Genomic DNA, 20,104 nt, shown 5'->3' on the forward strand with positions numbered 1-20,104 from the left:
GAACAAGTATAGTATAAACTCTTATTACACAAATGGAAACCACACACAAAGGAGATTCCAATTAGATTATAAATTATTAACATGATTACATTAGTCAATAATGGAGTTGAATCAATTATGAATAATCATACATGAGAATTAATGAATCTTTCTCTTGGAACAAAACCATTATGTCACTAATGGATCTTCAAAAGGAGGATAAAATCTGATGGAATTATTGACAAATATAAAATTAAACTTGTTGTTCAACGTTTTAAACAACAAAAAGATATGAATTACTTTAACAAATATTCATAGGTGCCAATAATAGCTTCCATACAAATGTTAATAACCATCGTAGTTATTAACAAACTCAAATTGATGTAAAACCTGCTTTCTTAAATGATGACCTTGATAAAAAGGTTTACACAGAATAACACGAAGGGTTTGTTATCAATAAACAAAAAAACAAAGTCTATAAGCTTGTCAGATAATTATATAGTTAGAAATAAACACCTAAATAATTGCACGACAAATTGACAAGGTTATGTTGCCAAATGAGTTCAAGATCAAAGAAGTTGATAAATGTGTTTATGTGAAAAAAATAGATAAATGTTATGTCATTGTATGTCTTTATATGGATGATATGCTTATTTTGGGCAATAATAATTATATGATCAAGTCTACCAAGAAAATAATAACTAATAAGTTTAATATGAAAGACTTGGGTGTTGTAGGTATCATACTATGAATAAAAACTTCTAAAACATATGATGAATTGATATTGTCCCCATCTATCTAATTGATTGAAAATCTCAAAATCTAAGTTCAAATAAAAAATTAAATCATATAACATGTTTTGGTAAAACCATGAAAATCAAAAGACATGATTTAAATAAAAAAAAATGTTCAAGTGTAATTTTTGTTTTTTAAAAGGTAATCAAATCTAACAATGGATGGATTGTATCAATTTTTTGGCTCTTAAAATCATTGATAAAAGAAGGGGTGAATAAGAGTGTTTTAGGGTTGGTTTTTTTGTAAAACTTCTTACTCACTTCTTCACCTATTTTCAGCTTTGCTATTTTGGATTTAAAGCTCTATTTCCTCTCTTTTTTTTTTTCAAATCTAAAACTTAGATTTAGTCATTGTAGAGATATTATTAAGTACAATTTTCTTGGTTTGTTGAACCTCATTGAGGAACAAAGTAGTGTTATTAGAATCATGCGATTTTCTTTCGTTATTCTTTATTTATTTTCATTTTTGTTCTTCTGGATTTAAACTCTATTTCCTCTTGTTTTTTTTTTTTTTCTAATTTAGAGTTTGGGTTTAGTCATTGTAGAGAGATTATTAAGTACAATTCTCTTGGTTTGTTAAACCTCATTTAGAAGTGCACCTAAACAAAGTGGTGTTGTTAGAATCTTGCATTATTCTTCACATATTTTCATCTTTGCTCTTCTAGATTTAAAGCGTTGTTTTCTCTCATTATTTTTTTCTACTCTAGAGCTTAAGTTTAGTCATTGTAGAGAGATTATTAATTACAATTCCCTTGGTTTGTTGAACTTCGAAGTGCATCTAAATAAAGTGGTGTTGTTAGAATCTTATACTTTTCTTGTGATATTCTTCATTTATTTTCATCTTTGCTTTTCTGGATTTAAAGCTCTATTTCCTCTTATTATTTTTTTCACAACCTAAAGCTTAGGTTTAGTCGTTGTAGAGAGATTATTAATTACAATTCTCTTGATTTGTTGAATCTTATTCAGAAATGCACATAAACAAAGTAGTGTTTTTAGAATTTAAAAACAATTACTAAAGAAAATTATTTTGCACTAAATGAGAAGTAATAAAATCTTAAAGACAAATAATTAATTAATAAAAGCAATAAAAAATTTAGTTTTGTTATATTATAAGATTTTTGATAAATAAGTATTCTAAATTAGTTTTATTTTAAATATCAATTCTATACCTTTTTTAGTATGATTTATTATGCTTTTATTATATTACATGACTATAAAATAAGTGCTTGTAATGGGTAATGATAAAGACACATTTCTTCTATGATGAATTTTTTATTTTTATTTATTTTTTATATAATTTATTAAAGTAAGAGATGTTTATACTAGTATATTTTTAACATGTTTATTATTGTGGTAATAATTATTTTTTTTATTAAAAATATATAAATATAATCTTTTTAATATTAATTTATCAAAACATGAAAATATAAAGAAACATTTATAAAAAAAAAAAAAACTATTTCTTGAAAAAACACTTTACACAAAACGGTGCGGATAACATTTTAAGTCGTACAATTTTCCAATCCGTTTCGTTATCACCTCTCTCGCCCTCCCCAAAATTCCATTTTCAAGAACCCTAATTTTTTTAGGAGCACCAAAATTATCAGCAATGACCTCTTCGAAAAAGCACTACAAGGAGAAAATTGCACGTCGCAAGTAATTATACGTAGCAGTTTCTTTCTTTCCTTGTTTTGTTTTGAAAACTGATGTTTTAATGGAATCTGATTTAATAAAATGGAAATTGTTGCATGCAGAGAGGAGAAGCCAGAGGAATCAGAAACACCGAAATATAGGGACCGAGCTAAGGAGAGAAGAGAAGACCAGAATCCCGATTATGAACCGACTGAATTAGGGTCATTTCACGCGGTTGCTCCACCGGGGACCGTTGATATCCGGTCAGTAGCTGATTCACATCAGATTTCTATCGAAAAGAGCAAGTACCTTGGAGGTTGGTATCTTCGGTAAAGGGTGGTTTAATATTGATTTATTATTTTTGTTTTTTCTTTTAATTGATGGGGGAATAAATGGTGATGTTTTAGGTGATGTGGAGCATACGCATTTGGTGAAAGGACTCGACTATGCTTTGCTTAATAAGGTGAGAAGTGAGATCGATAAGAAGCCGGATTCTGCAGAGGATGTTGATGGCAAGTCTAGGTATGTTTGTTTTTTTTTTTTTTTTTATTTCAGAGTTGTAAATTTGGTGGTGTTTATTCTGATGTTAATGATGAACATGAAAATTTTAGTGAGAAAAATAAGAAGGGTTGATAAGTATATTGAAAGATGAGATTGCATGTAAATAAACTTTTTAAAGAAAAGTTGAGGGTGTGAAAGTATCTTTGAAGAAACAAAGTTGGACTGTGAGGAATCAATATTCTTTGTGCTCCCTATCCAATATGATGTGGGAATAACTTGCTGTAATGTAGCGTTATTTGAGCCCATGGTTGATCAAGCATGATACGTTCAAACTGATAGAACATCCACTGAGATAGAACGTCCACTGAGTGTTGGGGGTGGGGGTTGATTTTGAGACCACAACTTTGGGAGTAGTTGCATTGTCAAATTTGATCATGTTCCCCAATGAATTCTCTTCCCTCACCTTAATTATTATCAAACTATATGTACAAAATGTGAATGTTCTACTTTTAGTGTTTCTGAATGTATTTCAAGAGTTACATTTTTTTTGCGTGTTTTGGAGAAATATAATGCTAACAGTTTGGTATCTGTTACTATTCCACTTTTTATTTCTGAGTGCTTTGGCTATTCAGCATGTAATAGTCTTGTTTTGAATTAATGCACTCCTGTATTGTTTGACAGAGCATCCAAGGAAGACCAAAAAATATTGTTTCGCACTGCAACTGCAAAGGTGTGTTGAATTCTTGAGAATATGCAGAACTACAGAATTGGATTCCAAAGTTAATTTTATCAATTAGAAATTAGTTTTCTGCTTTGTCTAAATTGTTTATTTTCCTGTTTCAGTCAGTCTACCAATGGATAGTCAAACCTCAAACCATTATCAAGACAAATGAGATGTTTCTTCCTGGTCGAATGTCATTTATTTTTAACATGGTAAGGATTTTACTTTTTCTATGCTAATTTTTAACCTACCTCAGTATGACGTGAAGAAAGAATTTTTCAGAGAAACCCCAAGAACTAGCTTGGCTTATCTGCTTTCTGTCTTTGTTAACCAAGAGTCTATTTTGGGAAGCTTCAAACTTTCTCCTCATAATGTTGGTTTTATTAGTGTCGTTGATTTTACCTAGTCAGATGAAATTTTTTCCCTCTAATTGTACTTGTGGCAATATAGAAGCTTAGCTTTAATGGAAAAATTCCATGGAAATTCCTATTGAGTTTTTCTTTTCTTTTCTTTTAATTGTTCTTCTGCTTCAACAGCTCTCAATATTACAGATTGTAAAATGCCAGAGCTGAATTGACTTGTAGCAGGGAGCAAAGTGATATCTTTGTTTACAGTCTTTAGGGCTTTGAGGTCACTTGGAGGTTAGAGAAAGCTATTAGTTTGGGGCATCCAATTCAGGCCTTTCTGTATGATGGTTCATCTTTGGATAAACGTGAAAGTGCAAGATTGTAAATTAATATACTTTGATAGTATAAGATGACAAAGGGCCAAAAACTGGAGTTAAAATATACAAAGTAAACCTAGAAGTGCTGGGAAGTTTTAATATGATGCAGTTATATGTTTGGATCAGGAGCAGAGGAGTGCTTTACTTGTCTTGCTCTTTTTATCCAGTTTTGAATGCTTCCTTACAAGTAGAATGTCTTGATTTTTCTCTTAATTGGTTGTTCTAGGAGGGTGGATACTCTCACGATATTCCAACCACATTGCACAGAAGCAAAGCTGATTGTCCAGTGCCAGAGGTTTATACTTTCTTTATCCATTGAAGCAATCTAGTTTACTTCTTACAAATATCTGAAAGCATACTGACTTTGGGTTGTATTATGTTATGTAGGAAATGGTTACCGTCAGTGTCGATGGATCTGTGCTTGATCGAATTGCTAAAATTATGTCATATCTTCGCCTTGGATCTTCTGGGAAGGTTCTCAAGAAGAAGAAGAAGGATAAAGACGCAAAAGGTTATTCTGTGGACAGCACATTCTAGTTAGTAACAAGGCATCACTGTGGAATCTATCTTTTGTTTCCTTAATTGGATTAAATGCATCAAAGCATGGGCCTTTTCCTTTCTAACTGCAAGCTATGGGATATCTTTTTCAGCAGTTCAGTGCGTTTGAAATGGATATGCCTAATGTAACATCATTTTGATCATTGTCTGATACAGTATGTTTCTGTGAAGGTTCTGCTTGCAATTAATAGCTAAGTGACATAAGTTTGCTATCTGGCTGAAATGAATGAATGTTTTTTTATTCAATTCATTAGAGGTTAATTCAAAAGTTTGAAATGTGCATACGAGTAATATTTTGTTGCGTGCTATTGGTTTTGAATGGTGAAATAGGCCCAACTTTGCCATTCATATTGATTTCTCATTGGTTATTGACATTGTTCATTATATGCATCCTTCAGTTTGGTCATTTTTCCTGTTTATTACTTGAGTGACAATGCCTCCTTATTTTGGTTTTATCTTACAGGAAAGATTTCAGTTCTTGGCAATGAATATGATGAGCATGATAAGCCTTCAAAACCTAGCGGTGGCATGTTGAACAATAAAACTGAAAGGGAGATTTTGCCACCACCTCCACCACCTCCAAAAAACAATCTGACTGATTCTTTTGAGAAGCAGCAACCTGCTGTTGCTAGGGAGGAAGAGAATGACATATTTGTTGGGCATGGCATTGACTATGAAGTTCCTGGAAAAGACATGAGCCAAAGCCCTCTTTCAGAGGACATGGAAGAATCTCCTCGAAACAAGGGAAGATTATCCTATTTCAGTGAACCAGTTTATGGTCCAGTGCCTCCCTCTGAGCTATCTCATGAATGGCAAGATCCGGTAAGTTGATCATATTTGATATGACATTTGCAATACTTTTTAAGTTGTAGGAAGAAATATTCGCAGTTCATTTTGCAATTGCTCTACCTCTTGGCATTTGTTATTAAAAGTCAGTTGTCTACCAATGTAGATCAACTTTAATCTTCTCTGTTGATTGTTTGTTTTAGAATGGATATGATGCTGTCCATGCTCAAGCATTATCTACTGACTACCAAGGAGAGTGGCAGAACTATCAATATGCTGAGCAATTCGCATATCCTGAACAGTACACCCAGCAAACAATGCAGGCTTATGACATGCAAGCTGCTTCTAGTATTCAACCAGATCCACGCTTCATGACCCAGGAAGAGAAGGATCGGGGTTTAGGTTCTGTGTTTAAGCGGGATGATCAGAGGCTTCAACAGCTGAGGGAGAAAGATGCCAGAGAAAAAGATCCCAACTTCATTTCTGATAGTTATTCTGAATGTTATCCTGCATATCAACATTTTACTCGTGAGGTTGTTGATAGTGATGATGAAGATGACTTGTCAAAAATGGACATGGGAGGTCGGGTAAGTGCTTGGTCTTAAATGAGCAACTTCCCTTTTCTTTTACAAAGCATTTGATTTGAAATTGTTATTTCCATGTACTCTACTTTTTTTATGGCAGCATGTATTTGATATTTCTCAATCGACAGAAGAACCTGTATTAGGAAGTTCATGTACTTAATGAACCTTAAAATGTTGTCTTAATGATTTCCTAGTTGTGGGTTGGTGAGAAGGAAAATCATTGTAGAACCTTGGTCCTGACGGTCGTTCCTAGGCTCAGTCAACCACTTATGATGAGGAGGGTGTAATGCAAAATATTTAATTAATCTGCTGAAATTTATAATCTGTGCTGATTATACTTTTGTATTCTCTCATAACAGGCAAAAGGTCGACTTCATCGATGGGACTTCGATACAGAAGACGAGTGGGCAAAATACAATGAGCAGAAGGAAGCAATGCCAAAGGCTGCATTCCAGTTTGGTGTCAAGATGCAAGATGGTCGGAAGACGAGAAAGCAAAACAAGGACCAGAAGCTTAATAATGAGTTGCACCAGATAAATAAGATACTAGCCAAAAAGAAAATGGACAAGGAGAATGGTGACGGCGGCCATTATGATGATGACACACCACCTGGGAAGAAGCAACGACTATGAAGTCGGTTGCCTAGTGGCCCTACATTCTTTGCGAAGAAAGTTTTATTTGTGTGGATGATGCACTTAATTGTTTCTAAATGAAAAGGATCATCGCTGCTGTTCTAGGGTCCTACCACCATCTTCTTGCTCATGTAAAATGACTCTAAGCGCAACAGGTTGAAAGTGTTTTACAATGATATTTATCACGTTATAAGAAGACAAACTTTTGCTACCTAGATGGACAATCATAATATTTCGCCATAATATGCATTGAATTTCCATTATATCAATAGATGAGAATCAACTGAGAGATTAATATAGCAGTTTTTTTTGGTTAGAAATTAGGATTTGTGATTTTCTTTGCGTTTTATCTAGGATTTTCTAATCATATGATATAGGTTCTGCTATTATGATTTAAGCTTTGAATTATTTTTGTAAAATTAAATAATTTTTTTAGTTTTATCCTTAAATATTTAGTTGGTTTAAAAATTAAATTTTATAATAATTTTTTTTGTTTTGATTTCTATTAAATTTTTTTGTTTGCATAACTTGGCTTATAAGTCTTGTAGATTTACCTGAGCTGGTTAGTGTTTCATGGTTTTTAGTTAATAGATTTTTTTTTATTTTTAATATTAGATGAATAATAATTAATTATTATAATTTTATTTTTTGTGAGATTATTTTTTTAAATTTGTCTCACTTATTGTTGTTTTTCTTGAGTTATGAATTTTTTTATATATATAACAAAACGTGTCCTTTTTTAATATTCAAAACCCATGTCATAGCGTTAACCACCCTTCTAAGTTATTTTCAATACAGTAGAAAGGCCAACTATTATATGTTGGTAAGCATTATTTTTTTTTTAAAAAAATCATTTTTGTAAGAATTTCAGCCATTGAATTTCAAGATTCGCCTTTAAAATTCTTTCCTTGAATGAATAAGATTTCTCAGCAAGTAAAATCTTGAAGAATATTCCTCCATGCTATTCAGATTTATTCATTCAATACATATGATTTTTCAATAAATAATTTATTTGAAAAAGAGGGGGGGGGGGGGGGGTTGAAGTCTGACTTTATATGACTTATTAGTAAGATCTTAGTATTCATCAATGATTTTTTAGAATAATTTAAAGTGTTGGGTGTTTTTTTAAAAATATTTTTATAATTTTAATATATTAATATCAAAAATTAAAAAATTTAATTTTTTTAATATATATAAGCTTGATTAGCATTATGGTAATGGTTATTTTTAAAATTTATATTTTATAAGGTAATGGTTATTTTTAAAATTTATATTTTATTTTTTTTAAAAAATTTATTTTTCATATCAACATATTAAAACAATCTAAAAATAAAAAATAATTAAATTATAATAAAGAAAAAATAAATAATTTAAAAAAAAAAGTTTTTAAAACTCTAAAACATTAACATGAAACTAACCTTCTGAACAATATTTTATTAATTTAAATTATTTTGATATAATGATATAAAAAATATTAGTTTAATATATTTTTAAAGTAAAAATATTTTAAAAAATAAAATTTAAGGAAAGAAGCTTTCTCTGACTTTCTATTCTTTCTTTTTCCTTTTGATTGTGGTCGAGTCGTCGTCCGTCTTCCATCGAAATAAGATGCCCTGCATTTTAAAGCAAACCCTAATTTCTATCAGACTTCTCTTAAGGTACGCTGCTGTTTCAGTTCTCTCCAATTTGAACTTCGAAGAAAGGTAACCAATCATTCGTTTGGAAAAAACCCTAATCAGAAGCAAGCCTTAATTATTTGTTATGCTTGTCGATTCCACGAGACCAAATTATTGTCCATCGATTCTCTGTTTCAGTTTCTTTGAATTATTAAATATTGAATTGCAGTGAAATATCTTTAGTTATCTGGTATAGCAAATGGAGAGTCTTGAAGGAAAAGTACAATTTACATCCCTTTCCAAAGAGAAGAATACGAACCTCAATGTTAATGAGGACTGTAACGATCCCTTTTTATGGCCTGCGCCCAAGGTTGTGAACAACAATAACAATAATAATCAGATAGTTGCTAAATCCTCCTCGATTGGAGATTATGTCGCTTTCGAGTTTCCCCAAGATTACATTGGTGATTCTAGTTATGATCGTTGTACTTCCGCCAACTTCAATGCTGCTCCGGAGGTGGAGGTCAACTTGAAAAACGTGTTAGGTGGGATCGTTGCGATTTTAACTGGGCGGAATAAAGACTCTAGTAGCAGTAGTGTTTCTGTAAATAAACAGCAGCCCGGTTCAGATGTTTCGTTTCTGGGCTCAGAGAAGAATGGGGACACATATTTGCACTCTTCTGTTTATATTCCGAGTGCGCCGCCACTTCTGCAGCCGAATGGGTTCAATTATGCTGGGTATAAAGCGGTGTTGGAGGCTGAACCACCTGAGTGGTTGCCTGATAGTTCTACTACAGTTTGTATGCAGTGTACTTCACCCTTTACAGTGGTTACTCGTGGAAGGCATCATTGTCGTTTTTGTGGTGGAGTTTTTTGCAGAACATGTACTAAAGGACGGTGTTTGTTACCGGCTAAGTTTAGGGAGTGGAACCCCCAGAGGGTTTGTGATGCCTGCTATGACAGGCTTGATCCTTTACAAGGAGTTCTTATTTGTACCATTAGCAATGCTATGCAAGTGGCGAAACATGATGTAATGGATTGGACATGCATGAGAGGATGGTTGAACCTGCCAGTTGGTTTGTCAATGGAACATGAAATATATAAAGCATCCAATACATTGAGAAGCTATTGGCAGGTGTGTTTTTTCGTTCGTTTCCAAAGATCTTTATATTTGACAGATGTTCAATTTCCTGATTCTTGGTCTCATGAGTTACATTTTACTCACTAATTGTATGTCAACCCTAGATATGGCGGTAGGGTTACAGTTATCTAGTGACATTGTCTTATTATGCAATTCTCAACTAGCTGAGGAAGATATGTTGACATTATCTTATCATGTTAATGTCAAATAGCCAAAATAGTTGGTTATTCAATTATGTTTGTTTGTTGTTCTTGTTCATTCAGGGACCAGTTCTGCCAATGCCTTGTGTCTTTAACCTGATTATAGTTTTGTGTATTGGCTTTCTGAAATGGGCAGGTATCTACGCTGAATCCTGAGAAGTCCATACCCCTAGCAGTTATGAAAGGAGCCAAAGGCTTGGCAATCTTAACAGTTGTCAAAGCTGGTGCTGTAGTTGCTTACAAATTTGGAACTGGTTTAGTCATTGCTCGGAGATCAGATGGATCATGGTCTGCCCCTTCAGCAATATGCTCAATTGGTTTAGGATGGGGTGCTCAGGTAAATTCTTATGGCATTATTTTCCTTCTTATTTGAACTTTGGATTCTTAATTTTGCTTGTTTGTGTGCTTTTCAAGAAATTAGTGTTTATATGTGAAAATGCAAATTGAGCAGAAAAATTTCCAAGTTTTGCTTTGTGCATGGAGCATTAAAAGTGTCTTTGACCTTTTCTATGATAAAATGATTGTTAGTTAGTATACTTTTCTAAGATAGATCAATAAATTAAATCTAAATGATGCTGAAATCTTATTCTGGTCACTGCTTGTGCTCTCTCGATGATTCTGTATCTGTCTTCTCTCCTTGTTTCCTAGACTGGAGGTGAGCTAATGGACTACATAATTGTGCTCCATGATTTCAAAGCCGTGAAAACATTTTGTAGTCGCATGCATTTTTCTCTTGGAGCTGGTTGCAGTGCTGCAGCAGGCCCTGTTGGGAGGGTGCTGGAAGCAGATCTTCGTGCTGGGGATAGAGGATCTGGCATGTGCTATACTTATAGCTGTAGCAAAGGTATTTTATTTTGATTTGAGATAGGTTTTTTACATTTTCTGTTCTGACCTTGAGGTTATTAAGAGCGTTAGCTTCTATCTTATAACATGAAGCCTTTTGGTTGGCACTTAAACGAAGATTTGAATCTAGATATTATTTAGTTTTACAGCTGTCGTACTTTTGAGAGAAGATCTTTAGCTTTTGATATACTTTTTGGCCACAGCTTATTAATGCTTGAAATGTCGACAAATCTAATGAAATTTCCAGTTTGCATTTTCAAATCAAAGAAAGTTGTTTTGGATGCGACAGTGATCCTAGGATGGATCTTAGGTTGAAGTTCCAAGGGGACTGAATTCATTTTTTAGGATGAAGCTAAATATATTAAATACTCTTCGTGTGGGGGAATTGGCCAAATTTACTTCTAATGCTCCTGGCCTTCCTGTATGTATAGCTACTTATAAATATGCTTTATCCGTAGTTGCCCATTTGTTTTATGTAAAATCTTCGACAGTGAATACATTACGGAAATTATGTGCTATGTTCACATACCATTGAAATGTTTTTGGCAGATGTCTAGCTTTTGGCGTGCTCTCCTATTCTGCATGTTGTCAATTATTTTGGCCTTCTCTCTTAAGCCTATGCTGTATTTGAAAATTTATGACATTTGATCCCCTAAAGTGTTTGAAATGTATCAGGGGCATTTGTGGGAGTGTCGCTAGAAGGAAACATTGTAGCAACGAGGATGGATACCAATCTAAAGTTTTATGGTGATCCTTATCTCACAACTGCTGCCATTCTTCTTGGGACTGTGGACAGACCTAAAGCTGCAGAACCCCTATACGCTGCTCTCAGAGAACTGTACTCAAGTCTACTGCATTAGTACTAGTGCCAGCCCTCCTTTCATGTAGCATCCAGGCTAAAGCCTTGTCTCATCGTGATAGAATTCTCTGATGAGAGATGCGCGCTTGCCCCGAAGCTTAATTCACCATCTTCGAATCGTAAAATTGTTTAGTGTACAGGACCATTTCATGTGACCAACGACAACCCTTAATGTCATACTTCTGATATTCAATTCAAATGTCTCAGAAACTGCCTGATGGTTGCTTGTATAGACTCTTGTATATATACAGTTCCATAGTGATTGTTTGTGTATAGACATTTTAAAATCCTTTAGGATGATTACTCTGAGGAATGGCAAAATGTTGAATCCGCATCCGTAGTGATGCTACATCAGAATTGAGCACTCGCCTGTGGTGAATTTCAGCTACCCTTTTTCACGCGGCTAACTGGTAATGACATAAGAAGAAGCACGCGGAAAGCTACATCAATTACTGTCCACGGAAAAAAAATAATAATTCCGCGTTACAGAACTCAAGGTGAGAAGTAGCATTGGCCATATTATAAAAGTTAACAAGTGGTCTGTCTACTCAACAAAAATACATTCAGAGGAGGTTTAGTGGAAGAAGAGAGAAGAGGTTTGATGAGTTGGAAAGCTTTCCTCAGGAAGTTTCGAATTCGTGGAAGGGAGAATGGAAACCGCCACAGCTTTGGAAAAGGTCGATTCTCCTACTTTCCATCATGTTTTTTATTTTATTTGACGGCCAGGATGGATTCTAGTCCCAAAAGAAATACCCTGATTTCAGGTTATTAGTAGCCAAAGAGGGGACTAAAAAATCTAAATCAAAAGAAAAGTGATTAGTTGCTTCGCTTAAACTTCGATACCAAGTTACCAAGATTGTTTGTTACGGCTTCTACTGGTTAGCAGATCACTATGCTGCCCACAGATTTTTACTTCTGCTAACCATGGATATAAAAAAAAAAATTAAAAAAAAAACCTAGAAGAAAGCAGAACATGGGAAACCGGATGGGTGTTTGGTTGTCATCCAAGCTTGCAATCAGGCAACAAATACGAAGGGAGAGAAAAACTGAGAGATGACAACATCATTATCATTCTTACCTGTCAACATTCTTAATAAAATTAGCACATAAGAAATTCATCAACCAAGATCTTGCATCCATTTCCAGTTTCTGTAGAGATTACTTGTTCAATTATTGCGGTGGAGATTAGCTATAAGCTACTGTGTTTCCCCCTTTACAATCTGCTTTAGAAGATCAGATCTGCACATAAGCTCCATAATCTCCCTGACAAATTCACTTGTTACATTTTTGTTTTCTCTATTTGGAAATGATGGCTCCTTTGTCATCATAATCTCCTTTGTTTCCCCCTTTACTATCTGCTGGTTAGGTTATGATATGATGGTGTTTGACTGCTATATAAATCATCAGCACATTTACTGATAGGTTCTTCAGCATTTAATGAGATATTTTCCTTTTTTTCGAGGAGTGATTGTCCTGTAACTTGTGCGTGTAAAGTCCTTTGTCATCTCTTATTTAACTCTTCCGGTGTGACTGAGTTTTGAGTTTAATTTCAAAATGAAACGAACAGATACAGTAGTATCTCCATGATATATGTTTAGGTTGATGATTTATATACAACTTTATTATGTTAGATCTAAAATCATATATAATTTTATTATATTTTATTTATTTTGATTGAATGATTCTATTATATTTATAAAATACATGTCACATACAATCAGTATAAAAATATATTAATGTTTCTGAATAAAATATTTTTAAATAATATTTATTTTAATATCATTATAATTCATCTTGAATTTTTCTCATATAACTTATTTGACGTCTAAAAAATAATATGTTTTTAATAAAATTTAAAAACATAATATTTTTGTTAATATAAATAATATTATTATTCATATCATGAATAATAATACTATTATAATGACACAATATAAAAAAATTAAAAGATATATCTTATAAAATAAAAATACTTATTTTATCAAACACAATTTATTTTATAATTCAATGCAAACCCTAACTACAATTACTTTGGTCTTATTGATATTAATAAAGACATATCTAATCGCATAGATTAAAATCTAAATTATTTTAATTGAAATAAAATTTTTAATTACATTGTTTTTTACAAAAATTCAACTTAAATTTTAATTGCTATGATTTCAACCATAACTTTATTACTAATATCAATTAATTGAAAAACTACACAATTTCATTAATTAAAACAATTTTTATATCAATTGGTGATTGGAAACTATTTTTGAGTATTTTTGTAAGAAATGGCAACCATGGAGGGCCAGCGGAGTATAAATATTTATTATAACCGAGATTTTGAATTACAATTTTGTTTAAAATTATGATTCTAAATAATTGTTGTGCCAAACTATAACATTTTTCAAATATTTTTTTTTAACTTATGTTATTTTTTCTAAAATTGTCTACTGACTATATCTTCAAAAAAAATAAAAAAGAATCAACATTCAGAGGGCAATGGAATTCTGACGAAGTCAGCTAGATGGTTTCCTCATTAATTGAAGACCTAAACACTCTTATTTTTGTCTCTATCCCACCATATGAACTTCCGGTTCCTCTGTTTACTTGGAATTCGAAAGCCACTACCATGAGTATCTACTCTCTACTGTACTGATAGTCTATAAAAATAAAAAAATAATGGCTAGCTAGTAGGAAGCTCTCAATCGTTGTCGATGACCATCGAATTGATGCAGCGCAGCTCCCGAAATCAATAAAATATCAAATAAATTCAAAAGCAGAAAGATCGCGACAGACGTAACCCTAAAACCCCACAACACAACACACAACAACAAGAAGAAGAACAAAAGAGAAGATCAAGAATGAAGCCAAAAGTTTTGGATAACCCTAAAACCCCACAACAACAAGAAGAAGAACAACAGGAAGATCAAGAATGAAGCCAAAAGTTTTGGAAAAACCAGAGTCGAAGCCAAAAGTGGAGATGCCCCATATTGTAATCCTGGATGATCATTATCACGACCAGTTTCTTCCCACACCCTTATCAAACAAAGGCACCTCAGAGGACGATGCAATCTCTGTTGAACAGTACAGTGAAGATCGTGACCTTAAAATTGCCGTCATGTCTTCTCTCAATTCCAGCAATAAAGCAAACTTTTCGGGGTCCAAACCAGAGGTGGCTCAGATTGTAAACCTTGATTATTATCATGATAGGTTTCTTGGCATGCCTGTATCAAACAAAGGCACCGGAGAGAATAATGCGATCTCTGTTGAAGAGTACGGTGAAGATAGAGACCTCAATATTGCTATCATGGCTTCTCTCAAGTCCAATAAAGAAGCAAACTTTATTGATCCCTCTCAAGAATATTTCTACTACTATCATGATGAGGATGATGATATAAAGGTACTCGATTTCTTGCCTGAAGTCATTCCTTCTAGGAAACAAAAAGAACCCACTTTTATAGAATCAGTGGTTGAAAAGGGTCAATCTTCAAATTCTCAAATTGACCCAGATTTTGTTTGTCAAATCTGTGTCGAACCCACGATTTTAAAGAATTCATTTTTAATCAAGGGTTGCACTCATGCTTACTGTACCGAATGCATGGTCAAGTATGTGTCCTCGAAATTAGAGGAAAACATAACCAAAATCTGCTGTCCTGTTCCAGATTGTAAAGGCGCATTAGAGCCTGAGGATTGCCGTTCAGTTTTACCTGAAAATGTGTTTGATAGGTGGGGTGATGCTCTGTGTGAGGCTGTGATTCTTGGCTCTCAAAAGTTTTATTGTCCTTTTAAAGATTGTTCTGCAATGTTGATTGATGATGGGGAGGAGGTTGTCAGGGAATCTGAATGCCCTAATTGTTGGAGAATGTTCTGTGCACAATGTAAGGTTCCTTGGCATTCACAGATTAGCTGCGAAGAGTATAAAATGCTGCACAAGGATGAAAGAGAGAGGGATGATATACTGTTGATGAATCTAGCAAAGAACAATAACTGGAGGAGGTGCCCGAAATGCAGGATATTTGTCGAGAAGATAGAAGGTTGTAGATATATGAAATGCAGGTATGTTTTGTCTGTTGTTTCTTTGCGTAGTATCCAAAAGGGTTTATGATTTTTGGTGATTTCTGATTGATTATTTGGCTGACATAATCTTATTGTTAAATGCTTCTTTATATTGTACATGTAGTCGCGATTACTTAATTATGAGGGATGGAATTGATAAATGTTTTTGCTGATTGTTTTGGTAGCACGCTTTCATTAATGTTCTGTTAGGGAGACATTCTTACCAGGAGGTTTCGCCCAAAATTTACTTTGTAGATGTGGATAGGATACTTTACACGTAGCTGAGTTAATTGTCAAATTACAGATGGAGTGATCTCAAAAAGGAAGAACATGAAAACGATTAGTGGTTTATTTATTAGAGAAAGCAGTTTCCCCATTCTGTTGTTGTTGAGTGAAGCATATGTTTCATATTGCATTGCTATGCAGCTCTTGGCACTTCCAAAATTGCAACATTATTGGGTAACAGCTTCCAGGATTATGTGTTCTGCTCTTTTGTTTGACGTTCTAAATTCAACACTTAAAGCCCTGCGAGTGATTAAGAGCTTTTTTGGGAATGTGTTTGAAAGCATATTTTTTAAAAAAATAATTTTTTAAGTAGTTATTTTTTATCGTCTTGATATATTGACATCAAAATTGATTTTTTTTTTAAAAATATATTATTTGATGTATTTCGTAACAAAAAACATTTTAAAAGCATTTTAAAAAGCAATCGCATATGCAATGTCAAACAAGCTTTAGCCCCGTGCAACTTAACCTTCTCTTTTTCTAATAACTAACTGTTTTTCTTTACCTAGAGGCTCCTCCACTCTCTCCTGTTATGAGACAAGCCGATCATAAAGTAGAAAAGATTAAACTTATATAAACACAAATTATTATAAACAAGCCGAACATACAAGTAGAAAAGATTAAACTCATATAAACACAAATTATTATAAGGTCACTGACTTTTCTCACTTTTGAATTGATGATAGGTGTGGAACTCAATTCTGTTACAACTGCGGATCTACTGATTTAAATCCAGTAACACATTATTGTTATAAATGCAAGGGAATTTGGTAGAGAGACTAAGAGAGAAGATACAGAATGCAATGTGAGGACAAATTGGGAAACAACAGAAGTTGTAGGACTGAATTTCAAGATTGTGAACTCTAGGAACTGGTTCATTCAATTATGAAGGCTGTATCATATTTTGTTATTTGTATTTCTAGAATGATCAAGCCAGTTGTATGATCATAACGTGCCTTGGAATGAATTATATTTGCAACTTTTATTGTATTTGTGTGCATAACTCGGTGTGTTTGTCTTTTTCTTGAATGTAGCTCTGGAGTGTTTTTTTAATGTAGGGCTCTGAACTTTATTAAGTATGATTGGGCTTTTAATCCTCCTGACAAGCTCTTAGAGATGATTTTACTTTGCTATGCAACTAATAAAAATCTTACAAGCTACCACAGTGATGATGGATATTCCCTAGGATTAGGGACATTTGTATTCTTTTTGTTTGTTCAAAGTGATTGGAATGGTTTTTCACTTTGTTTAGTTCTCTGACATTGTTTTCCTCATTTTTAAATTGATAACAGGTGTGGAACTCCGTTCTGTTACCGCTGTGGATCTACTGAAGTATGTACGGGAACGCATTATTGTAATAGGTGTAAGGCATAATGTCCTTGCGTTTCTCAAACCTATATATATATATATATATATATATGCAATGGAAATTATAATTTAAATATTATAATATAAAATATATTTAGTTTGTTAATTTATTTTAGTTCTCATACTATAGCGATTTTATTGATCAGTTTTTTAATGTAATTATTATCTATTTATCAAAAATATTTTGATTTCGATATTATTTCATGTAATATATCACGTTGTCATTTTATTTTATTTCTTAATATTATAGTAATTAATCATTAAAATAAGAATAATAAATAATTTAATTTATTATTAATTTAACAATTAATTAATATATATTTTGAAATTAAATATAATATCTAAGAAGTTATAAACGGTTTGATTTAATTTTTTTAATGATCAATTTCTTAATGTAATTATTAATTTTTTTTTATCAAAAATGTTGTAATTTAAATATTATAACATAAAATATGTCTCATCTTTTTAATTCATTTAAATGAAACGATGTTGTTTTAGTGATTAGGGTTAATTTAGGTTTAAAAACTTCTATTTTAATTTTAGTGCTCAATCTTCTAATTTACATGTTTGTTATTTCCAAACTTTTCTGTGTTTGTTTGTTATTAGAAAAGTTGGTCAACGAAAAATATTTTTCGGTCAACAAAAAATATTTTCCAGTCAACGGAAAGCACTTTCTGGTCAATGAAAAACATTTTCTGGTCAACAAAAAATATTTTTCAGTTAAAGAAAAATTTGGCTTGGTTTTCAGAAAAGTGTTTTCCTTTGTAGCTGTGTTTGTTTTCTGGAAAGTGGTTTCCGAGAAAACACTTTTCAAACTTTCTTGCGTTTATTTTCTAGAAAGTGGTTTTTGGAAAATCATTTTCCAAAGTTTCTTGTGTTTGTTTGCTGTTAGGAAAGTTGGTAAACGGAAAACACTTTCTAGTCAAAGGAAAATATGGCTTGATTTTTAGAAAAGTGTTTTCCTGAAAAATTTGAGAGGAAAACACTTTATAGAAGTTATGAAAAATTTAGAAATATCATTATTTGCTGATTATATTAAATTTGATCTTCAAACTTTTGATTGCTATATATATTTTGTTTTGAATATTTATTTTTCAATTTTTTATAAGATTTGTTCCTTATTATTTTAATAAGCTTGAGAAAAATAAAATATTAATAAATTATTTTTCAGTTTATTTTCCATAACATAACCCAACACTGGAATGTGTTTTCCAGTTCATTTTCCATAACACTATCAAATATTGAAAAATAATTTATTTTTTAAGAATTTATTTTCCTCGGAATTCACTTTTCAAGAATTCACTTTTCTTAGAATTCACTTTCCAAAAGGAAACAACTTTCCTGCAAACAAACGGAGCCTAATCAAGTTTTCAATTGAAATTTTTATTATAAGAATTGATTTAATTTCACCCCTATCAAATTTTAAAAAAATCTTATGAATTTAGTGTTTTTTTTTAATTTGGTTTTGGATATTTTCTATTTCATCATGTTTTACTTTTAACTTTTTAATTTTTTTTAATTTTATCCTTAATTTTACTCAATTGAGCCTTCAATTCACATTCTTTTCGAAAAAAAGGTCTTTGGTGTAGAATTTTTTTAATTTGACCTTTAAATTTTGATTTTCTTACAGTTTTGATCATGATTTCATCTAATTGAGTTTAGAAAATTAAATTTGATCATTTAAAATTTTAATTTTCTTAATTAAGCTTAAATAAAGCTTTCAAATTTAATTGTTATACCAATTAAGTCTCTAGTAAAATTAATTTTACTCAAAGTCTAATTAAATCCTTCCACTTAATTCGATCCAAATTAATTCTAAAATTTAATTAAATTTTTAATTGAGCTTATGATTAAATCATATTGGCCTATTAAAAGTCTATTTAAGTTATTAGACTTAATTTTTATGTAAATTCACCCGATAATTATTTGATTTAACTTTGAAATTACATTATCTTTCAATCTTGGGTACAATGTGTATAATTGAGCTCATAAATTTATCCAAAATTTTAACTTGGTTTCTCCATATATTTAAAACCCTTCTTGGCATTCTCTTTCTAAGTTGCTAATTTTTTTGTTATCATTTTTTATTTTTTTATTTTCAAAAGGAAAAGGGTAAATTCAAGGAGAAACCAAAAAATTAGTTATGACAGATTTTCAACAAATAACTTTTTTTTTTGCTTAAGAATAATTCTCATATTATCATACCAATCCAAGAAATTTAGTAAGTTATGTTAGCATCAAGTATGTTATATAGGGATATGTTACTATTAATTTTGATTTATCAACACATTCATGTAAAAATAACGAGTGTTAGTTTCATATATACATGTTTAAACCTAATTTAAGATAAAGTCTTTAATCTTAACTTGGTTTTCCATTATTTTCTTGCAAATTAGTAACTCTTATTATTAATTTGGGATATCTCACTTAGATCTCTTAGTGAGATAGGATCTCATTTAATTTATATCACGTTAAGTAACTAACTTAGCAAATTAAATTAGATAAATAACATAGCTTATTAATCACATCTTTATATGACTTTCAAATCAGTTAGGTGACAATTCTTTGTCTAAACATATAAAATCAATAAGTAATTCATCTTTATATGATTATAAGTAACTCATCCAAATCATATAATTTAGTTAATTAGGACTTGATTTTATATTATTAAACATATTCAATTAACAGTAACCTTTAGTAGCTAATACGATCAAAAAATTGATATCTTCTTCCAAGTGTAGGAGTGTCGAAGTAATAAATAACTCAGCAAGACCGAGATAGAACCATAAGCAGTTTAATTGTATAAATTATAGATAACAATAATACAATAACAA

The 20,104-nt window shown here is 31.8% G+C and overlaps 3 protein-coding genes across 6 annotated transcripts; all 3 read left to right on the plus strand.

Moving 5' to 3' along the window:
* Positions 1–2,277: 2,277 nt before the first annotated feature.
* On the plus strand, positions 2,278–7,174 carry SMU2 (RED family protein). The gene is made up of 10 exons (XM_011005153.1): positions 2,278–2,429; positions 2,528–2,721; positions 2,813–2,927; positions 3,588–3,636; positions 3,750–3,839; positions 4,578–4,646; positions 4,739–4,862; positions 5,373–5,731; positions 5,899–6,282; positions 6,639–7,174. Exons 1-10 carry the CDS (start codon positions 2,383–2,385, stop codon positions 6,909–6,911), a joined length of 1,704 nt encoding a protein of 567 aa, XP_011003455.1. The 5' UTR covers positions 2,278–2,382; the 3' UTR covers positions 6,912–7,174.
* A 1,279-nt stretch (positions 7,175–8,453) lies between these two features.
* LOC105110199 (uncharacterized) lies at positions 8,454–11,857 on the plus strand. Its single transcript, XM_011005154.1, has 4 exons — positions 8,454–9,662; positions 10,005–10,205; positions 10,517–10,712; positions 11,387–11,857. Exons 1-4 carry the CDS (start codon positions 8,787–8,789, stop codon positions 11,569–11,571), a joined length of 1,458 nt encoding a protein of 485 aa, XP_011003456.1. The 5' UTR covers positions 8,454–8,786; the 3' UTR covers positions 11,572–11,857.
* A 2,280-nt stretch (positions 11,858–14,137) lies between these two features.
* Positions 14,138–17,333, plus strand: LOC105110200 (putative uncharacterized protein At4g01020, chloroplastic). Of its 4 annotated transcripts, none has more exons than XM_011005158.1 (3): positions 14,138–14,411; positions 14,483–15,617; positions 17,195–17,333. In XM_011005158.1, exons 2-3 carry the CDS (start codon positions 14,494–14,496, stop codon positions 17,274–17,276), a joined length of 1,206 nt encoding a protein of 401 aa, XP_011003460.1. In that variant the 5' UTR covers positions 14,138–14,411; positions 14,483–14,493; the 3' UTR covers positions 17,277–17,333. The 4 variants fall into 4 exon arrangements, with proteins under 4 accessions (XP_011003460.1, XP_011003459.1, XP_011003457.1 ...); XM_011005157.1 differs by lacking the exon at positions 17,195–17,333 and adding an exon at positions 16,589–16,908 and having other exon boundaries at positions 14,138–14,415; positions 14,487–15,617; XM_011005155.1 differs by lacking the exon at positions 17,195–17,333 and adding an exon at positions 16,589–16,908.
* Positions 17,334–20,104: the final 2,771 nt, after the last annotated feature.

Source organism: Populus euphratica, unplaced genomic scaffold (genome assembly GCF_000495115.2).
Source record: "Populus euphratica unplaced genomic scaffold, PopEup_1.0 scaffold498.1, whole genome shotgun sequence".
NCBI lineage: Eukaryota > Viridiplantae > Streptophyta > Magnoliopsida > Malpighiales > Salicaceae > Populus > Populus euphratica.